The 19446-nt window shown below is 41.4% G+C and overlaps 1 protein-coding gene across 1 annotated transcript in view; it reads left to right on the top strand.

Moving 5' to 3' along the window:
* Positions 1-19446, top strand: part of asic4a (acid-sensing (proton-gated) ion channel family member 4a) — an 87398-nt gene that overhangs the window by 63423 nt on the left and 4529 nt on the right. The window contains exons 2-9 of the mRNA XM_085764219.1: positions 8853-8997; positions 9390-9517; positions 9645-9798; positions 13509-13562; positions 15584-15737; positions 17884-17975; positions 18144-18223; positions 18816-18926. Of these exons, the coding sequence (XP_085620345.1) occupies positions 8853-8997; positions 9390-9517; positions 9645-9798; positions 13509-13562; positions 15584-15737; positions 17884-17975; positions 18144-18223; positions 18816-18926 (918 nt within the window). The remainder of the gene's footprint in view (positions 1-8852; positions 8998-9389; positions 9518-9644; positions 9799-13508; positions 13563-15583; positions 15738-17883; positions 17976-18143; positions 18224-18815; positions 18927-19446) is intronic.

Here is a 19446-nt window from a genome sequence, read left to right as displayed (position 1 = left end):
CAATATGCTCCTTGGCCATTATAAGAGTAGCGTTATACCTTAAATTCAGCATGACTGTACTGTACTTCCCTCCTCTGAGCCATGACCTCAAGCTCTGTGGAGGAACAGATAGTCTGAAATTGTTCCGAAAGCACCGTAGGCCAAAAAATAACCATAGCTTAACCAGAGGCACTCTAAAGGTTTTCCAGGGAGGAGTCTGAATGACTTATACAACCCTCAGTTTGATAGGACCTTTTGAACACTGGGACTATCCTTGTGCCCCTCATTTTAAACTAGAGAGATGGATAATGGCAGCTGCCGTCCCCTGTGGAGCACAATTAATAAGCTACGTTCTGTTCAACTTTTAGGGTCAAGAGATATTTAGCATTTTAGTTGGACCCCGCTACAAGCTTTAGCTGCTGGAGATGATTCATCTCAATTACACATAAAGACTGATTAGGGACTTGTCTCACCACCATGGTGATCCAAATGAATTATCCCTCTCGTGACAGTAGCTTCTAATCACATATAAAACAGCACCACCTTTATGGGCCGCGATGTGAGCGCACATTGTCCTCCAACACATTTTCTGACAATGCTGTAAGTAGTGGCCTATTCTATTTGTGTGTTGCTGCATTGTGCTGGAGAGTCTGTCCATTTTCAACCTCTTTTTCAAGAGCATCTCTCACCGCCCCATTAGCTGAGTATGCTTGGATATGCGGGGAATAGCAGCTTGTGAGGAAAAAGGGACGGGGGTGAGGTGGGGGGAATGGGAATGCTAACATTTGAAGAGAGAGAGGTTTGCTGAGTGCACTGTTCTGACTTTGGTGCTCCACTTATTTTTGATGCTCTGCTGGAGGAAACCAGAAAGAGGGCAGCGAGGGGAGAGAGGAGATGAGTAAGAACTCCTACACTAATGACTGAAGAAAGTCCTGCAGGTTCACATCTAAGCTCATCATTTTAATGTATGGTACTTAGTCAAATGGGAGAGCAAAACGTGAAGGCATTCTTCTTAAATTGGTCAAGTTCACCACCTCGTAGTGTAAACCTCACTCCAATAATGACAACAGAGGGATCATCACGAATGGTATTTTCTTCTCTTCCTATTAATCAAAGAGTCTGCTGGGAGCACTCATTATATCCAGCATTCATTTACATGTCTTATGACAACAAGGGGAAATCACCCTTCTTTATTTAACATGTTTTCCCACCCAACAGCAGAGAGAGACAAGCCGTGACACCCCACTGATTACACAGTGTTTACCTCACTTGAATAACTGTATTAAACCTAAATTGAGATCTTGGCACTCAGTTGTGTAATGAAGGTTGGAATTGATACACAATAACTGCAGTGTGTTGAATGGCAATCCAGAGCAGCGTCCCCGGTGCTGTGTTCAGGGGGGCTGACACTGAGATGGTGGCTAATGGTGCAAAACTTGTGTGCCGCACATTCCTGTCTGCATGCCTGAGCTTCTCCTCTGGTTAGTCAGACTGTTTGTTATTCATTATGTCTAAAGGGAGAGTGAAGGAGGTTTTCATATTAGCCAGATTTCTATTTACTCCCCACTAGTACGTGTGCAGAGATTTTCAAAGCACTGACTGACCATAAAGTAATGTGCCTGACATTTGACTGAAGATTATTTATGAATTATGCAGCTTTACTGCGATGCACGAGAAGATGAAAGATTTAGCAACAAGTTCTTATCACTTTGCGTCGGTTTCTCCGACATGTAGGCCGTGTTAACACATCAATATAATTTTTTCTGTCCTAATCTTGAGCTTAACAATGTTCAGAATCTCTGCAACCTTGCTATGAGCCTCGCTCGCGACTTCACAAGATCCCTGAAGAATCTGGTCTCAAGGGAATTTATGTGTGTGCAATTTTTGTGTGTTTGGGGGGAGGGGGTTTTGGTGTGTCAGATAAATAAATAAAGTACAAGGAGGTGCCTTGTGTCCAATGCAATGCAATAGTGCTGCAACACATTCTATCTCAATGAAGCATATGGGATGCAGTAAAATGCGTTCCCAGACTTTGTGCTTGCACTTAAAGGCTATGTTCACTCTGTAGGTTTATTTTTTCTTTAAAACACACTTGTCACACTTTGTTCTTCTCCGTTCAGAAAGAACCCTAAGATTAAGACATCACATCCTTTTCATGTCTACCTCCTAATGCCTGCTGGCAGCAACTGTTTTGACTGTACTGAGGTGTCTCCTTGAGTACTTTTCAACTTTGCTATGTGGCTTTCTTTTCATTGTTGTGTCTGTGTCTTGTCCTCCAGTGCAGTTTTGGGGCAAAAATGATGATGACACTGTCTCAGATGCATTATGTAAGATTTATGGCTTGTCATGGCGATGCTGATTTATTTATTTCTTTGGTTGTTTAACTGGGAGGGTTCAACATCAAAACACAAACTGCATGTATCGCCTATGTAAAAAATCTAAATTAGGATTAAACAAAATGAGGTTCAGTGTTGCTTTTGCTATTTGACCTTTTGAAAATATCAGCACATCTGTGTGATGGAAGAAAACTGTGGTTTGGGACGCCCTCAGCTGCAGTGAGAATGAATGTTTACAGCAGGAGAGCAAGGGCTGTTTTCTGTCATACTGCTCCCTGATGCTCATGGCTTGTGATGAAATAACATTACAGCCATTTTTCTACTCTATGTGTGTGTGTGTGTGTGTGTGTCACAGCTAGCCATTCTGTGTCGTGATATGCTTTTCTGTAAACAAGAAAGCGTGGCTTCCAATGATAAGAGCCAATTTCCTCACAGATTTATGCTGGAATGGTGAAGGAGGAAGACCCTGGATTCTGGAGACTGATTAAACAAAATGAACGGTTGATTGGATCACTACATTCGCTATCTCTCTCTAGTAATAACAAGTTGATAATAGACTTAATAACTGGAGGAGAGTGATATTTGTGCAGTGTCATACTCTGACTGGCAGCCCTGTGGAACATCCCACTGGTCCTGAGAAAACATCAGAAATATGTAAATATTCAGTTTATGTCATTGTGATCTAAGTCGCTAAACTCGCAGGATGTAATGAAGCCATTAAATCAAGGAACACACTGTCTCAACCTTAACCTGCATGAGGCAGCCTTAATGGTTTTCAACTGCCAATCAGTGCTATGGCATATTCTACCACCCTGTGTAAATGAATTCAAATCCTCCTTCCTCATATTCAGAAAGCAACCCGATGACACGCAGCCTGCCTGGAAATGGATGTCCTCCGGAGAAGCACTGAAGTGATTCCTGCAGGTTATTTAAAGGGAAAAGTGCCATGGGACTGTCAGATCACAGTCATAAAGAGGGTGTTTAAGGGTTTACCCCCACCAGGGCTTTGAATTACATGCTAAGGTGTTGGTTTCTTAATGCATTTAGCATGGAGAGACTAATAAAGAGAAGAAACTAAGGCATCTCAGAAGAGAGGAAAACGCAGGCAAAAAAGCTTAATGAATTGACAGTTGTAGATGAGAGCTTCATCTTAATGCACTACTTTCATTGTGGAGACTAGTCAACTTAAGCCTCCTTTATTTCTGCAGCCTTGTCTTTGAGGGCTTTGCAGCGTGAACACCTTCATCCTTGGACCTTTAATGTGAATAAGAAAAAATTCTTTTGACAAAAAGAAATCCCTCGGAAGAAAAAGAGAGCATCTCTCCTCCAGGACAGACAGACATCCAGCAGATGTCACATGTACGATGTAGAGAGGAGACAGAAGCAGAGCTGGATTAGCACGGAAAGGGCACAATGTTAAAATAAGGGCCCTTATCCTTCCCGCTCCCTTTGCATTATGTGTGTATCCTGTTGTGCCCATCATGCAGACATGGCAGCTTCATTATATTTTGCCCAGAGGCTGAAATCAACCACTACTCTTATTCAGAAATATTGTCCTTCACTCAGCTGAATCAATGAAGGTGTTAGAAGTACATTTGGACACGGGACCCCTCTGTAAAACAGAGAATGCAGAGGAGGTAAAAATGCAAGACTTATATTAAACTGGCGTGAACAGATTTTCTGGACTGTTGTTCCTCTGTGTTCACCAGTGACTCACTAACTGTGTCAGGTAGCAGCTAGTTCTGTGGTGGGTTTGATAACAGCTGCCACCTGCAACCAAGAATAATTCTATGAGAGAGATGACACTGGACCAAAATGATACAGTTGTTACAGTTGTTACCTCACAATGAGGATAGGCCTATTGAAATCTACAGTCCGTCCACAGTAGAACAACATGTAATATCAGAACACTGCCTATAGTATTATGTTTTGATATCAAATAAAAACATTAGAGGGTTTCAGATTTGTGAAAAGACAAAGTGACGGGATAATGAGGAACTGAAGCCCATGTTTTGATCTATTTTCCATTAGCATCGAAACTCTGTCACACACAATGGTATCTCTGCAGAGCTCCACACGACAACAAAGTGAACAATGCTGCATTAAGTGCAACAATAATTATCTCATGTGTACTGCTGTATTTTATAAACTCGGGGGAGTACAATACTTCTTTTCATTCAGTCTGTGTCCACCATGCTGCTGCTCAGTTTCAGAATGTCAACAGCAGTGCCAAGTCCCCACTTGGGAATTGCTCAAGTCAGTCCTGTTACCTTTGCTAAATTTGGTGTGAGATGTAACACGGGAAAAATGCTCCATCAATCGCGGAGCAGATGCAGAAAGTGAGGACTGGGGTGAGGTTCACAGGCTGAGAAATAAACCAGTGGAAACTCTGCCAGCAACCATTTCCTGGGTGAGATGATGGGAAAACTTCCTCATTCTCTCTGGGGACATTATTTGTGAACACACCGACGTTCTCCAGAGCCCAAAGTTTTAGAGCGGAACCCATTCACTTGGTCGGGGTGTTTTGAGCGTTTCTAAAGTGAAATCCTCTTTTGCCTCTGTTGCCTGCTCCATCAGATAAAGTCTGCCTGCAGAGGCTTAAGTGTGTCAATGAACGGGGAGGGGAGGATCAATGATAAGTGCAGCTTACCTTCTCAACTGCTCCGCACCAGCCAAATAGAGATTAAACCATTTCAACCTAATAGCACATGTCAGTCAAAAAGTCACACTTGAATACTTGTACTCCCCTCTCCCCTCTCCCCTGCCCCCACTCTGTCACCTCCCATTTTCTAATTACACTCACTGGAACGATGCTGCAATTTAGAAAAAGAAAAAGAAAAATGCAAAGCGTTCACAACTCAGGGAGCAGAGACCTCTTTGAACCACATCACAGACTGAGCTGAGATCTGTTATTGTGACACCCATTTCTCTGAATCCTCTGCTAAAACTCACTTTGAAGGCTACTGTTTGTAAGGCATTCAAAAACACATACACACTCAGGCCCTCATTTATCAAACTTGCGCAGTCTTGGTGTAGATTCTGGTGTAAATATCAGTGTACGCCAAGTGTCACGTGTGATTTACTAAAAGTGTGTACGCTGCTGATTTCGGCGTAGAACCGGCGTGGTGGTGATAAATCCGGCGGCTGAAAACGAGCGTAATTTAAATGTCACGCCCCGATATATTCCTGCTTTAGAGGCGTCGCCCTGCCCCTTTTACGACAAGGAGACACGGAAGACGGCCAAGAAGAGGGACTTTACTGGCGTTACCGCGTTGAACAGGGAGAGGGCGGCAACATTAAATATCTGCACATTGATAGATTGATAGATTTTGTGATTGATAAGCGTCATCCCGGTGGATGGAGGCTGCAGACGCACGTGTCACCGACCACGTCAGGAAAACCAGCGATCTCATGAAACGCTCCTGCAGTTTACTAAACACAAGTGATTGAGGAGAAATCATAGGCATATTACTGCTGCGAATGCGACTTTATGACCATCAGCACCGCTGGCATGGTTCGGCTGATGGAGGGATGTGAAACACCGGCCCGATGTCCCGCTGACAGGTCCCGGTGGCGGGGAAGAAAAAAAAAACACTCCGCCGCGGAGATCAGCTGGACCTGGGGCCTCATTTATCATTGTGGATACACCTTTTTTTACGCCATTTTCCCCTCGTTTTGTGCGTACGCACTTTTCTCCGCCAAATTTGGGATCTATCAAGCCAAAACCTGACGGGGAAAAGTGCGGACATTTACACCCATTTTGACCCTGGCGTACCGTGATTTACGCCTTTTTTGATGAGGAATTGGCGACACCGTTGCTGAGTCAGAGAACTGCAGTGTGAGAGGGACAGAGGAGCGGAGTACATTTAGAAGAGACAGTAGGATTTCTTTGAAGGAATTGTGGTAGTGGTGGACCGTTGATGCTGGCAATCCAACCCGCTCTATAATAACACTAGGCTTTATGTTAATTGATAAACAGAGCGGATTGAGGATTTTGCTTTTTTGCTTTTACACACTCTAGTGTGACGTCCGACAAGGATCAAACTCGCCAAGTTTAAAAACACACCGGCAGCAGCGCACACTGATCTGCAGCTACTGAGACTGTTATTATTCTGTCACCTGAGTTAACGAGGTGCACGTGAGTTTGGAGCTGACGAGAGAATAAAGACTGAGACAACGTAACCGTTCAAAGTAATGGTAACTATCGTGGAAACCCTGCTTATTGTTTTAACATCTAGGTGTAAAAAAAAAAAAAAAAGATTTTCTGTGATAAAGGGGCAGATGATTACATAAGATTATACTTCTTTCTGCTCCTGTTTGTTGAGATTTGGGAGGTTTTGGTTTTTATTGTAGCTTATTAAAATGCAAGATCATTTTTCTGACTGATTTATTGCCCGTGTATCTGCTTTCGGAGAAGCGGAGAAGTTCCGCTTCTTTCCCCCGCCCTCCGCCCATTGTCTCCGTTGTCACTTTGTTGTCACTTTGTTGCCGCTCCACAGAGCGCACATGGCTAATTAAATATGCACGTGCTGACCATATATAGTTGTATATAGGCGTTCCGGGGGTGGAGTAAGAGGTGTGTTCACGTGTGCACCATTCTTGGGTCCGGTGTGATTTATTGCGGAGAGTTGTGCGTACGCACAGTTTGATTGATCTGAAAAAGGTGTAAATATTTCGGGTGTACGCCATTTTCGTCTTTTCGCCGTACGCAAAACTTTAGTAGCAGTTTTACACCCTCTTTGATAAATGAGGCCCCTGGTCAGAGCTGGCGTGAGATTTGTGCGTACCGTACGCTCACGCTCAGATTAATAAATGCCGATCCTTGCGGTGAATTTGGTGTACACCCATTTTTTTGGTGTACGCAAGTTTCATAAATGAGGGCCTCAGTGAGTACAAACATGCATGCACACAATCACAGATCAAAGGCCTGGGGGGACTAAAAATACGTAAAATACAGCTGTCTGTCTAAACAGCAGCTTTTGTAAACGGTGCTCATTTCTTTCTCTAATCACTGTTGTGGACATGGCAAAATTGCCCACTGTTCCAGAGAATTACTTGACTGAACCCCACAACCAAAGCTTTGATTTGTTGTTCAACCATTTCAGATGTGAATACAACCTGTGGTCTGTAAATGAGAGCTTGTGTTGTTCCACCAGTGTCCCTTATTTAGACATCACAGTGCTCATTAGGTGGATCAAGCTGATATCAAAGTCAGAACACAGACGTCGATGTTTCAGTGAATGTCGGGGCCATCAACAGTGTCTCTTTAATGATATGTCTGCCGTCTGTTTTCTGTTCAGCTGCATTGTTATTTCTCTTTCATTTCTCCGGCACCTTATCAGTTGACCTCAGCTTTAATGGCCCCATCACTGTCCTCCTTCATATAGGCTAATGATTGTATAAAATGACTCAACTTTTTCTGTTATTCAAAGGAATGGGCTGCCATCATGTCTCTGGTGCTGTGCACAGACTAAAGACAAACTCTTGTAACTTGGGCTGCTGTTGTTAGGGTACAAACTTCTTTAAATCCAATAAAAAGCAGAGCAGATCTGCTAACGTAGCCAAAACTCTATAGCTGTAGACTCACAAACTAATATAACTCAGTAATGATGCAGTGGGGTCTTTGGCAGCAGAGTTACAGTAACAGTTACTGGAGGTACTAAGCTAGTTAGCTCAGCATGTTTCTGATTACAGCCTCTATCAGGAAGATAAATTGAATCCATTCCTCCCAGTTCTTCTTCCTTTTCTTTTTGAAAGTCTAAAAAACACTCACTAGCTGCAACTAAATGTACATTAGGGTTAGAGATGAGAATGTCCTGCTAAGGGCCGTCACTGTGGCCGCCAGTGGAGGAGCTCAGAGAAGGATTATTTAAGTAGAATGAAATAAGAAATTTGTGGGGTTTTTTTACAACTGACCTGAATCTAGGCTGGAGACATTAATAACTTAGTTGTTGTGTCTGTATTTTAGGAGACATGTCAGTCGTTCACATCCTGTGTTTTGGATCTTGTTGGTGAGACCACAGTCACCACATGGACACTGTGCTCTGAAAACTCAGAGGAGATGCCAGATAAATAAGTCGTAAGATGTATATATTCTGCAGCGCAGCAGTTTAGACGGGCGGCATAAACAAAGAGGTGATGTGTCCCCCACAGAGACAGCTCCTGTGATAGGTGGTGAGTTCATTTATAGCAGAGTCTCTCTTATTGTCTTTTATTCTCTTTTGAAGTATGATTAAAGAATCTCTCATGCCATTTGATATTTCAGTGGGATAGTAGTGCTATTGAGCAGCACTGTGCAGGGGTTGTGTGGTGGGCGCAGGGAATTCATTCAAATATAGCTTATCAAAGTCTATGAAGGATGGAGCCAGCAAACTGCATCTAGAGGTTTGTGGGTAATATTCTGCAACTTGCAGAGACCCAGCTATGTTTATTTTATGTTCCATGGCTTCATTTCAATGCACCACACTTGTCACATCCAGCAGGTGGACATTGTCATGTTTATGGTGATGTTCATGATATGAATCTATGCTCTTCCAGGTTTACACCAGATATGGGAAATGCTACACTTTTAATGGCAACAAGACCACATCGAGGAAAACCAAGCAGGGCGGAATGGGAAATGGGCTGGAGATCATGCTGGATATACAACAGGATGAGTATCTGCCCATCTGGAGAGAGACAAGTAAGCCTCCATTGTATTTGTCCATTGCAATCCTATACTGTGGTACAGCATGAGATACCTCTACTGAGTTTTAAATAGAAAATAACCATTTCCATCCATTTCTCTGGTTCATACACTGTAAATAATGCAGTTTTTGATTGCATTCCCACAACATGAAAAATGTGATTTGTAAAAGGAGATTCCTGAACAAAATATACCACCTTGGATTTGTGCTCGCATTCTCGTTGTCACATAATATTAATCCCTGCTGGTTTATTTTTCAAACATGACTGAAATATGGTTTGGAGTTTGCATCAAACCGAGTCCAAGCTGTCAGATGAGGCAGCAATCTGATATTCCCTTGTACTCTGCCTTTGCAACGCTCCGTGCTCCTTCTGTGATTCATCCTGAAGATGAGACATCCCTGGAGGCCGGCATCCGAGTTCAGATCCACAGTCAAGACGAGCCTCCCTACATCCACCAGCTGGGCTTCGGTGTCTCTCCAGGCTTCCAGACCTTTGTTTCATGTCAGGAGCAGAGGGTAGGTCGTCTTCATCACAGTACACCATCCCCACTTCCCCTCCCCCCACCAGCAGATTACTCCTCTCCCTGAAATCGTTCGCCCCCGGTGGTTAAAACTGGGGTCTAATAAATCTCTGTGTGCTTAGCTGACTTACCTGCCCCAGCCCTGGGGGAACTGCCGCTCGACCAGCAAAGAGAAGTTCCCAGGATACGACACATACAGCATCAGCGCCTGCCGTTTGCTCTGTGAGACCAACGAGGTCCTGCGAGTTTGCAGCTGCAGGATGGTACATATGCCTGGTAAGATCCTGCCTTTGTATTTACACACAGCCTCTGCATGAATTAAGAGGCATTCGATGCTGCAAAATTAATGTCAAGTAAGCAGAATGGCAGGTAGTGAAAACCCAAGAACAGTGAACCATAACCATGTTGCTAACAAAATGATGAACACAGGTTCTTTTTGTGTTTTGTGATGATGTCAAGGTCACAGAACAGCTTGTGCACGTAACACGTACACAAAACTAACATTGAGAGATTAAAAAAAAAAAATCTCAGCAAAGTCAGTATTTTCAAGTACTTCCTATTGTTTTTGAAATTGGTTGCTCTTGCATAATTGAAAAAGCAGCCAGCTGACCCAGTATTTGCATGATATTAAATGACCCATTGAGCAAAGAAGCCATCATTTTTGGCCCACTTGAAAAATTGCAGCCCAGATATAATTTGGGCTGCCACATGCCTGACCTTGATGCTTGATATCTGGAGTGGGATGCTCTTCAGCGGTGCTGCCAGCTCTCCGGGTACAGTAACACATCCGCCCATAGTCTCTGAGCTTTGGATCCTTTCGCTCATCCATCTCAGCTGTTTGGAAATTGCTGTGTTGTGCTCCTGTACCCAACATCAATTATTATGATTGATTGACATTATTGGTCTTGTCTGTTTTCATGTTTATCTTCTACTGGTTGATGTGGCGTAAAATGAGTCAGGATCTGTGGATGTCTCATGAATCAGAGATGAAAGAAGAGAGAGGCTCAGTTTAGTGTAAGCAATTAGTGATAGTATTTGATATAGAAAAATATCTAGCTGCATGAATGGGTAAGTCGGTCCAAATCTCCTGTGAATACAGACTGAAATAAACACATAAAACGACTTAATGGAAAACAGCACTTTTAACTAGTACATAAACACACATTCTTAATGAAGCAGTTACTTCTGGTTGAATTATTTTCAACTGAGCAGCTGTGCAGATGTGTGATGGTAAGAGCACCACAGAACTCGAATAATCAAGTCAAATACTGGACGTGGACGACGGGACACATCTGTACGTGTGTCAGGCAGATCGTCTTTCTGCGAGGACGCTCGCCACTGTAATTCCATGTAGCCAGTTTTTCTGTTCAGCTTGTGTTTGTGCTTTGGCAGTGAGGGCAACAAACACAACACAGACTCAGTCAGTGTGTGCGTCATCACGGCCAGAGAGCAGGAAGTCAAAGAGCTGAATCACTAAATGCAAGCTGTTAGTCTGACGTGTCTAACAAGTGGGCATTTTAGGAGCGGTAGCATTTGAAGTTAAGGCAGGAAACTTACGATGTAGCATGAATCATTTCCATTTCCATATCTCCACAGTGCACCTGACTCTATTTAGCACAACTGAAAATATCTGGAGTTCTATGAATAAACAACACAGAGAAATTAAGTTTTGATACGACTTTACCTCCATACTGCAGCAACTGAACTAATGAGTCATAGAGTTTTGACAAAGACAAACTATTGAATATAAATATTGTAGGTCATATATTTAAATATCCATCTCACATTCACAAGCTGTAAGAGCTGGACCAACGTGCTGTTCTGATCCGTGGAGAGAAATCACAGCAAATCATTGATCTCAGGCTGTGAGCTGGACACGTCTCTAATCAGTTTGTGTGCTCTGCAGGGTGACTGCAGCTACCTCACTACAAGACTCTGACTTTGGAGTAACAAAGTGAGCTCAAGGTTTTGGGAAAACTAGCTAACTCACCCATTAACTTCTTATCGGTGCATAGAATTAGTCGTATTTTCTTTACCGCTCATTCTTTTTCCTTTCTCCCTCTATGTCTTTTTGTCTCATACAGCTGCAAAGCCAATTCACCTGGATATCAGATCCAAACCTGTCAAAGGTCTTCTGTCTCACCAGTCAGCTGTCTGGAGAAATAGCACCTTTCTCAAAAATACTCTTTGTTGGAACAATTTTTCAAATCAATGAGACAAGTAAAAAAAAAAAAAAACCTGTACTTCAGAAACCCATGAAACTTTAGAATTAATAGATAGTAAGTTCAGCTCACAGAGGTGTTCAGAAGGCAGCAGAGCTTCTTTGCCTTCTGTGGTGATGTATTACATCAGATATGATATTTGTTATATCAGATATAATAAACGTGGTAGTTTTTCCAGGCCATTTGCCCGTTGTGGCTTTAGGGGAGATCTTAGGTGGTGCGGCAGGCAGCTCGCAATAGTTGACTGCACTTATCAATGGAGAATACATTTACTGTTGCATATTCAGTGCACTGAAATTCCTTCAGTGGGTTCAAGGAAGCTGTTGGTTCGGTAGCTCGCCAAGGGAGCAAAAGGACAACTTGTGAATTGAAAATCTTTTTGAAGCCTTAGTGTGACAACACCATGCTGTATCAGTGAAAAGTTTGGCCTTTGCCTCATGTAATTTGCAGTGTCTGTTTTTTTTTTCATCATGTGCTGGCACAGCAGCAATGTTAGTTTGATGTTACAGATTTATGTTTTTCAGATTCGAGGTTGTTTTTGAGGAAACACGTGTTTCTTACTCAAGTTGACAATCCAGCAGCTGTTAAACTGTCTAATTAATATTCTGGCAGATTTTTATCATCATCTGTTTACATAATTCTACACATTGGTTTACAGCCTGTTGTGTCTTGTTTTTTCTCTTTTTCATGTTGAATCATGTTGATCATGTTGTTTTCAGGTCATGATTGTTATTAATTCTGTCCTTGAGATTGTTTCCACTGACATATTTGTGTGTGTGATTGTTTGTTAGGTGGATTCCCTCAAAAAAAAAACACTTCTCAAACTTCTAAAAGTTTCTTTGCAACTAGGTCCAAGGAAGAGTCGCTGCGACTGGAAGGTGGTTTGCACCACCATGTGACCATTAATAAAGCATTTCATGTTTTTGCATAGCTCCTGCACTGTGTGGCGTAGAAGCAAAGCTGTGTTTTCCTGAATTCTTTGGTTGGAGATTAATATTTTAGTGTTCTAGCCTATTTCTATATTTGGATGACCACCCAAAAAATGCTATTAAGTTGTTATTGCTCTTGATATGTAGACAGCATACACAGACACTATGAAGCTTTTTCCTTCTCACTCTAAATATTTAGAAAAAAGAAAAAAAAACAGGGCATTTTAATGTCCTATTAATGTTTAATGTGTTTTTTTTTTGCTCAGAAAATAATGTTTATTGATGAATTACCTGATGTCAATACATTTCTACTCTTTGAGAAAACGTATAAGCATAAATCATGTAGAATAAGTCTAACTCTATTCAGAGGGACTCACTCTTCCGGTCATCAGCCATTATTTCACTGTGTATCAATTAACATTTCTTAGTGACTGGGAAGGAGTCTTCCACAAAACATTAACCTCACGAGCATTTCACAGGCAGACAAACACACCTCTGCCAATTAATTCGTTGCTGATGAATACCTGTCATTAATGGCCTGAGCAATATGTTTGTCTGCAAGGAAGTGACTCATTGATTGGTTTTTAAAGACTTTCTAAATATGCCTCACGGGTGGAGCCACCATGCTCCATTTCTCAGTGCAATCAAGGATAGACGTCCAAGATGGCCCGGGCTCTATGGATAGAAGTCATCCTCTGTGTGCCTGCCTTCATTTGGAGATGAATGATAATCTGTGGAGTGTTGTTCACAGGCTCGGTTCCTCATTGCAGCAGACACGGGTCACTGATCATTTTGTTTCTGATTGATCAGACTCATTTTCTGTTCTTTTCTCCAGGAACTGCAGATATCTGCCCTCCCAGTAAAATCATCTGTGTTGACAAAGCACTCGGTAAGAAACAATCTTCCTTCATTTCTTTTCTCATTACAATAGATTCCCTCAAAGGGAAATGGAAACACAATCAGTAAATATGATAAGGATTTTTTTTTCTGTTACACAAATAACTGGAGGTAGAATGGATATTTTGAAATGACTTTTCCTCATTGTGATTTAGTCACTTTAGAACTTGATGGCTGTGCTGCCGCCATTGTTGAACTGTTAATATTTAACCAGCGCTGTGTTCTTTGTATCCGCACCAGCCTTACCCCCGCCCCCACCTACACCCCCACACTCAGCCTTAACTCCAACCTCACTCTCCTGCACCAGGCATCGCGGCTGAACAAAGGTTTCAAACGCATAACAGTTGCAGTAAAAAAGGGTTTTTTAAAGGCATCGCATACATATAAGTAGAATTATCATCCCTCATCCAAAAAAGCCAGAAATTTAATTATGTCTCTCTTCACTGAATTCGAACCCCATTTAAATATGGCTGAATGAAATCTTAGATATATCTTACAAGAATGGGTCATATTCATGTGAGTCATATTACTGAATCAAATGGTGTGAATAAATCCACCCTCCATGAAAGGTAACAAATTAAAATAAAGTTTATATATTTATATTGTAAAGGTGTTTTGTTCTTACATCAGACAAAGAATAGTAGAATGTGCCACCATGCTCCTGCATACAAATAACATAATTGTTAGAGTTATATAATACGTAAGTCATCAAATTATAATTACTGCTTTCATTGCTCCCTCTGCCCGTTTTTGTTTGGACCGAATGCATTTAGAATTTGAAAACAGAGGCTGGAAAAAGCTATTTACTCTCCTGTGGACGTGGTGTTGTTTTAGAGGTAGAATTATGAATTTGTATTTCTTATTGTGTGAGCAGTGCACATCTGCATGTTAATAGGGTGGAAGCTCAAGTAGCATTTTGCAAACCCTCTCTAGCACTTACTGTACTTTAGCCATATTCTCTGATGCTGTAACCGAGTCACTGTAAACACCATCAAACATGGTCGGACTAGCACATCTCTTTAAATATGCAGATTTATATTGTTCTGTTAATGTCATGCAGTCTGTTTCTAACCACTACCAGACAAGTCCATAAAACTAGACAATATGTAGCACATTTTGTTGAGATGATTTTGTTAAATATTGATTTGTTATTTAAAGGCCATAATGAATTTGTACAATTTGTACAATACAACTGGGAGAAGCATTTAACAACTAGTAGTTTTCTGGAATTGGAGGTAATATAATTTAATGATGCTGAGTGCTGGCACAAACTATTGCTTCTTCTCACAGGAAAAACCTCGGAGAGAGAGAGAGAGACAAAATGCCTTTACAGCATAAATACACTCACACAAAATACGTATATCTGTATAACTGTATAACTATAGCAGACAACTGACTTTCTGTACATTGTGACCACTTATTATAGATTATACACAGTCTGTGCTTAAACTGCAGTGAGTGTTAACAGGTAATGACTATGTTCTTAAGTATTGTTGCTATGGTTACCTTTAGTCTAATAGGCCCTGTGCATATAGAAGGCTGAACTATTCATTAACACTATATTTGGAGTGGGGTGACGTAATGTTGGTTTTTAACAGACACCTGCTGAGATCGGATCAGATCAGAAACACATCATGCCTGTGGCCATGAACTATAATAACAGACAACTTTAAAGCTGCACCAATCAATATTGTTATTTTTTACAACGGATCAAAGGATTATGTGTGATGTGAAAAGAGCTGCACATAGTGGCAAAACCACACATCATTATCACCAAGGCTGCAGTGACATTCAACTCTACATGTTAGCGTCTCCTCTCTTTCTCTCTCTCCCCATGTTTTTTTTATATGGGGAGGAAGAGTAATGAATGTGTATGTGTGTAGCCTATACGTGTTTATTGTGCAGTGTTTTGGTCGTGTCTTGTGTTTTTCTGTGATTCTCTGACAGAGTGATTGCCAAAATGAAATCAGCACTAAACTAACCCACTCAGTATCCATTTCCATTGCGTTGCAGCACAGCTACAAAAGAACAGTGGGGACACCTGTCCATGCGAGACGCCCTGTAATCTCACACGTTACGGTAAAGAGCTCTCCATGGTCAAAATCCCCAGCAAGGGCTCAGCTCGCTATCTCTCCAGGAAATACGACAAGTCAGAGGACTACATCAGGTGCGAGAGCGAACCTTCAACACGACTAAACTCACTTATGAGCAGTGATGTGGGGCCCAATAAAAAGGACCATAAACTCTGACCTCCAATCTCTGATCACTAACAGACAAGCATAAATATAAACAAAAATCAATTCTTGTTCATGGAAGCATCAATTTATGTTTCCGTCTAGTAATGGGCAGCTGATTGTCGGGCACCTGTTTAAATGCATAATGGTTTCTTTAACTTTTAGGGGGTATTTGTCTGTCCGTCAACTGAACAAAAAAAATCAGAGGCCCATGATCAGGGAAGGTGTACCAGGCAAAGGATTAGGGGGTCCTCAAATTAATCTGGAAAAAGAGAAACCTACTGGCCCTCAATTTGGCACATATTGAGATGACAGCCCACTAAAAAAGTCACCATACAATGAACAGCTGCTGCCCAAAAGCCTCTAATGATGTGTGTGTGTCTCCCTAAGAAAGATGTTGTCAACACAGCAGCTGTAAGGCTGGTCCAGGTTAATATCATCTGTAAATTGTAGCTACAGAGATAAGGTCACACTGTCTCCTCTTAAACTACCTGAGCCCATTGATACACATCAGGCACACATACACACACACACACACACACACACACACACACACACACACACTGCAACATCTCTCTTGGTTACAAATATACATGTTTCTCAACCTTTGTTGTTCAATAGATAGGTGTGTGTGTGTGTGTGTGTGTGTGTGTGTGTGTGTGTGTGTGCGTGCGTGCGTGCGTGCGTGCGTGCGTGCGTGCGTGCGTGCGTGTGTGTGTGTGTGTGTGTGTGTAGAGGGGGCATACTCAATGCGCATCTCTGCCTGTGCACCCAACCAAATTACACCAGTGTAGGATTGCCACTACACATAAAGCCTCTCACAGCATGGCTAATGTTAACTCCATTAATTTTCATGTGATTTTGGTGACCTTGTACAGATTTTTAGCAACACCATTAGGTCAGGATTAAAACCCCTGGGGAAAAAAAAAACTTTGAGTGCCTTCAAAACTGATGACCATTTTTATGAAATGGAGATCATAAATATCCAACACAGAATTTATGATCTCCATCAGGTGAGTGTGAAACTTTAAGGTGACCCCATGACCTTTCTACTGTGCCAAGAAAAAAGTTTAAAAAATGAATCAAGGCCTAATAGATCAAAGTCTAATAAGTTGATTGTTATGAAATTTACTAGATGCAAAATGGTCCCCAGAGAATAGAAATTTATAATTTTTTACTCTCTTGTAAATCAAAATGTCAATTTTGTGGACTCATTTCAAAATCTAATTTCCAAAGATGGCAGTAAATTAGGAGATGAACTTCCTGACCTTCATGGCTTTCCCTGTAGTGCCCCCTTTAGGACAAATAATTTCTAAGGTTGTGGGAATAGCACAGCCATTGAAATATTAAGCTCTTAAGTTTATTCTTGACACAATCATTTAAAGACAGTGTCTGCTTACTTAGTTTTCTTGGGCTTGTTCAGTATCTGCCATCTAATAAGTACTTAAAGTGCATACTTTGTACAGATGAGTGAAATGCAACTGAAAGCTCTACAAAAAACATAGTACACTACATTAAGATTATTTTTTTGAATGTCATTATATTGTTTTTTCCATGTGGCACTCTGTCAGGTATAAAGTAGCAACTACCCCTAACAAGGCTTTAGCTGTTAATCACGTTCTACAATATGTTTTATGGAGCATTCAATACTATTTTGATAATAATGTATTCAGCACATTAAAAGTGTGTTTATACTCTAATTCCTAATCATCGAGCATGTGTTATAGTGTAAACAGGTCTAAACCGAGGAGCTCATGATGCCTCACAAAGCTTAATATTGCCAGACTCTCTAAATCCAAAGAGATCACAGACATGGTAGTGACGGTGTGTGCTGTCAGTGCTCCTTCTGCTCATCTCAGTTAAACCCAGAAACACCTCATTATCTCACGGTTGCTGGTTAGATCTGTGTAAAGCACTGTAGGCGTGACAAACCCATCATGACAATTTAAAGAGATGACTTTTTTTCTTTTTTAAACAAATTTGTTCAATTTGGTATTATTGTTATTATCTAAAACAAAATCAAAAGTGCATTTCTTCTCATTCTCATGCCATTCACACTCTTCGCCCTTGTTTTTCCAGAGACAACTTCCTGGTCTTAGACATCTTCTTTGAAGCTCTGAACTATGAAACAATTGAGCAAAAGAAAGCCTATGATGTTGCAGGTTTATTAGGTAAGATTGCATTTTTCTGTCCTCTGAATATCAAGCAGATATTTCCAGTGCAGAGTGAAAGGCGTTGTTATAGTAGCAGCAATCTCTTTTCATTGCCATTAGCAGCAAACAGGAACAGTTATGGTGCTGTGTCCATTATGATTTCCCTTAAATACTCTCTCCTTTCAGGTGACATTGGTGGACAGATGGGTTTATTCATCGGAGCCAGCATCCTGACAATCTTAGAAATACTGGATTATGTCTATGAGGTACTGTGTCTGTGAAAACCCACGCACACACACACACACACAAACACACACACACACCAGCTAATCACAATATGAAATCAGACCTAGAGTGGCTGGGGTGTAATTAGTAATAATTATCAGTTACTGCGCTGCTCTTTTTCACAGTAGTCACTGTTTACAAAACACATTAGTGCTCCATCATTTATCCTAATTTTGCTCAATGTTCCTTTTTTTCCCCTTTAACTGTTACTGGGCGTCTCAGTGTCTCGATGTTCTTCACAGACATAATCATCAAAAATCTAGTAGTGCAAATGTTATCACGTATAATTCATGTGAGAAGTTTCATTTCCAGGCAGGAGAAACTAATATCCGCTATGCTCAGGACATGCTACTAACTCTGATCATGAAATGAACTCCTGCCTCAGCTGGATCCCCTTTAAGCCTCCCAGCCAGCTGCCTGCTGACTGCCAAACATGTATGAATAAAGCAAAGTCAGAGGCAGGAACTTTAATGCAGACATCATGGTGAATAAACTCTTCACTCCGCTGCGTCTCTTGTCTCCCCCTCCTCATCTCTGCTCTCTTGCCCTCCCTGTCTCTCTGGGTGAAAGCAGGTGATCAAGCACCGGTTACAACGTCTGCTGAGGCCGCAGAAAGAGGAGAAGAAGAACAAGCAGCAGACCAGCACTGTTGCAACAGTGGGTCTGGAGGAAATGAAAGCAAAGGTACAGCACATACTGTACCACAACAGAATGCACTAGGCATTATTTTTAATGCCAAGTGTACAACTTTCCCTGCAGCACTGTGACTCCATTAGAAAACAAGACAAGAATAATTCAGGGGAAAGCAAATTAATATTTTTCCATTCTTGAAATAATGAAGAGAATAATGTTCCTAATTAATCTCCTCCAGAGCTCAGAGTAATATTCTGCATCTTTATCTTGTAGATGCATATTTTTGAACAATAGACTTCTCTCGCACATCCAACCATAATTATGTCTCAGTTTCATCCTACAAAATAAAACTATGACTGGGTGTTCATTTTTGAAGTGAGTCAGGAACAATCGAAGAAAAAAAAGGAACAATCTGCTTTATTACCATTTAATTGTTACAGTTGTGAACAAGTTTGGATGTTCTAAGCCTTCAGCTAACATTAAAATGTCTCATGTTCAGTTTAGTGGTCGACAGAATTAGCTCAGAGTGTGGACAGGAAACTCAAATATTAACGATTCACTGATCATTCAT

Source organism: Trachurus japonicus, chromosome 21, assembly GCF_045865225.1.
Source record: "Trachurus japonicus isolate A0001 chromosome 21, Traja_1.0".
Taxonomy (NCBI): Eukaryota; Metazoa; Chordata; class Actinopteri; order Carangiformes; family Carangidae; genus Trachurus; species Trachurus japonicus.
Note: the sequence above shows the minus strand (reverse complement) of the source record. Positions and strands in the feature narration are given on the sequence as shown.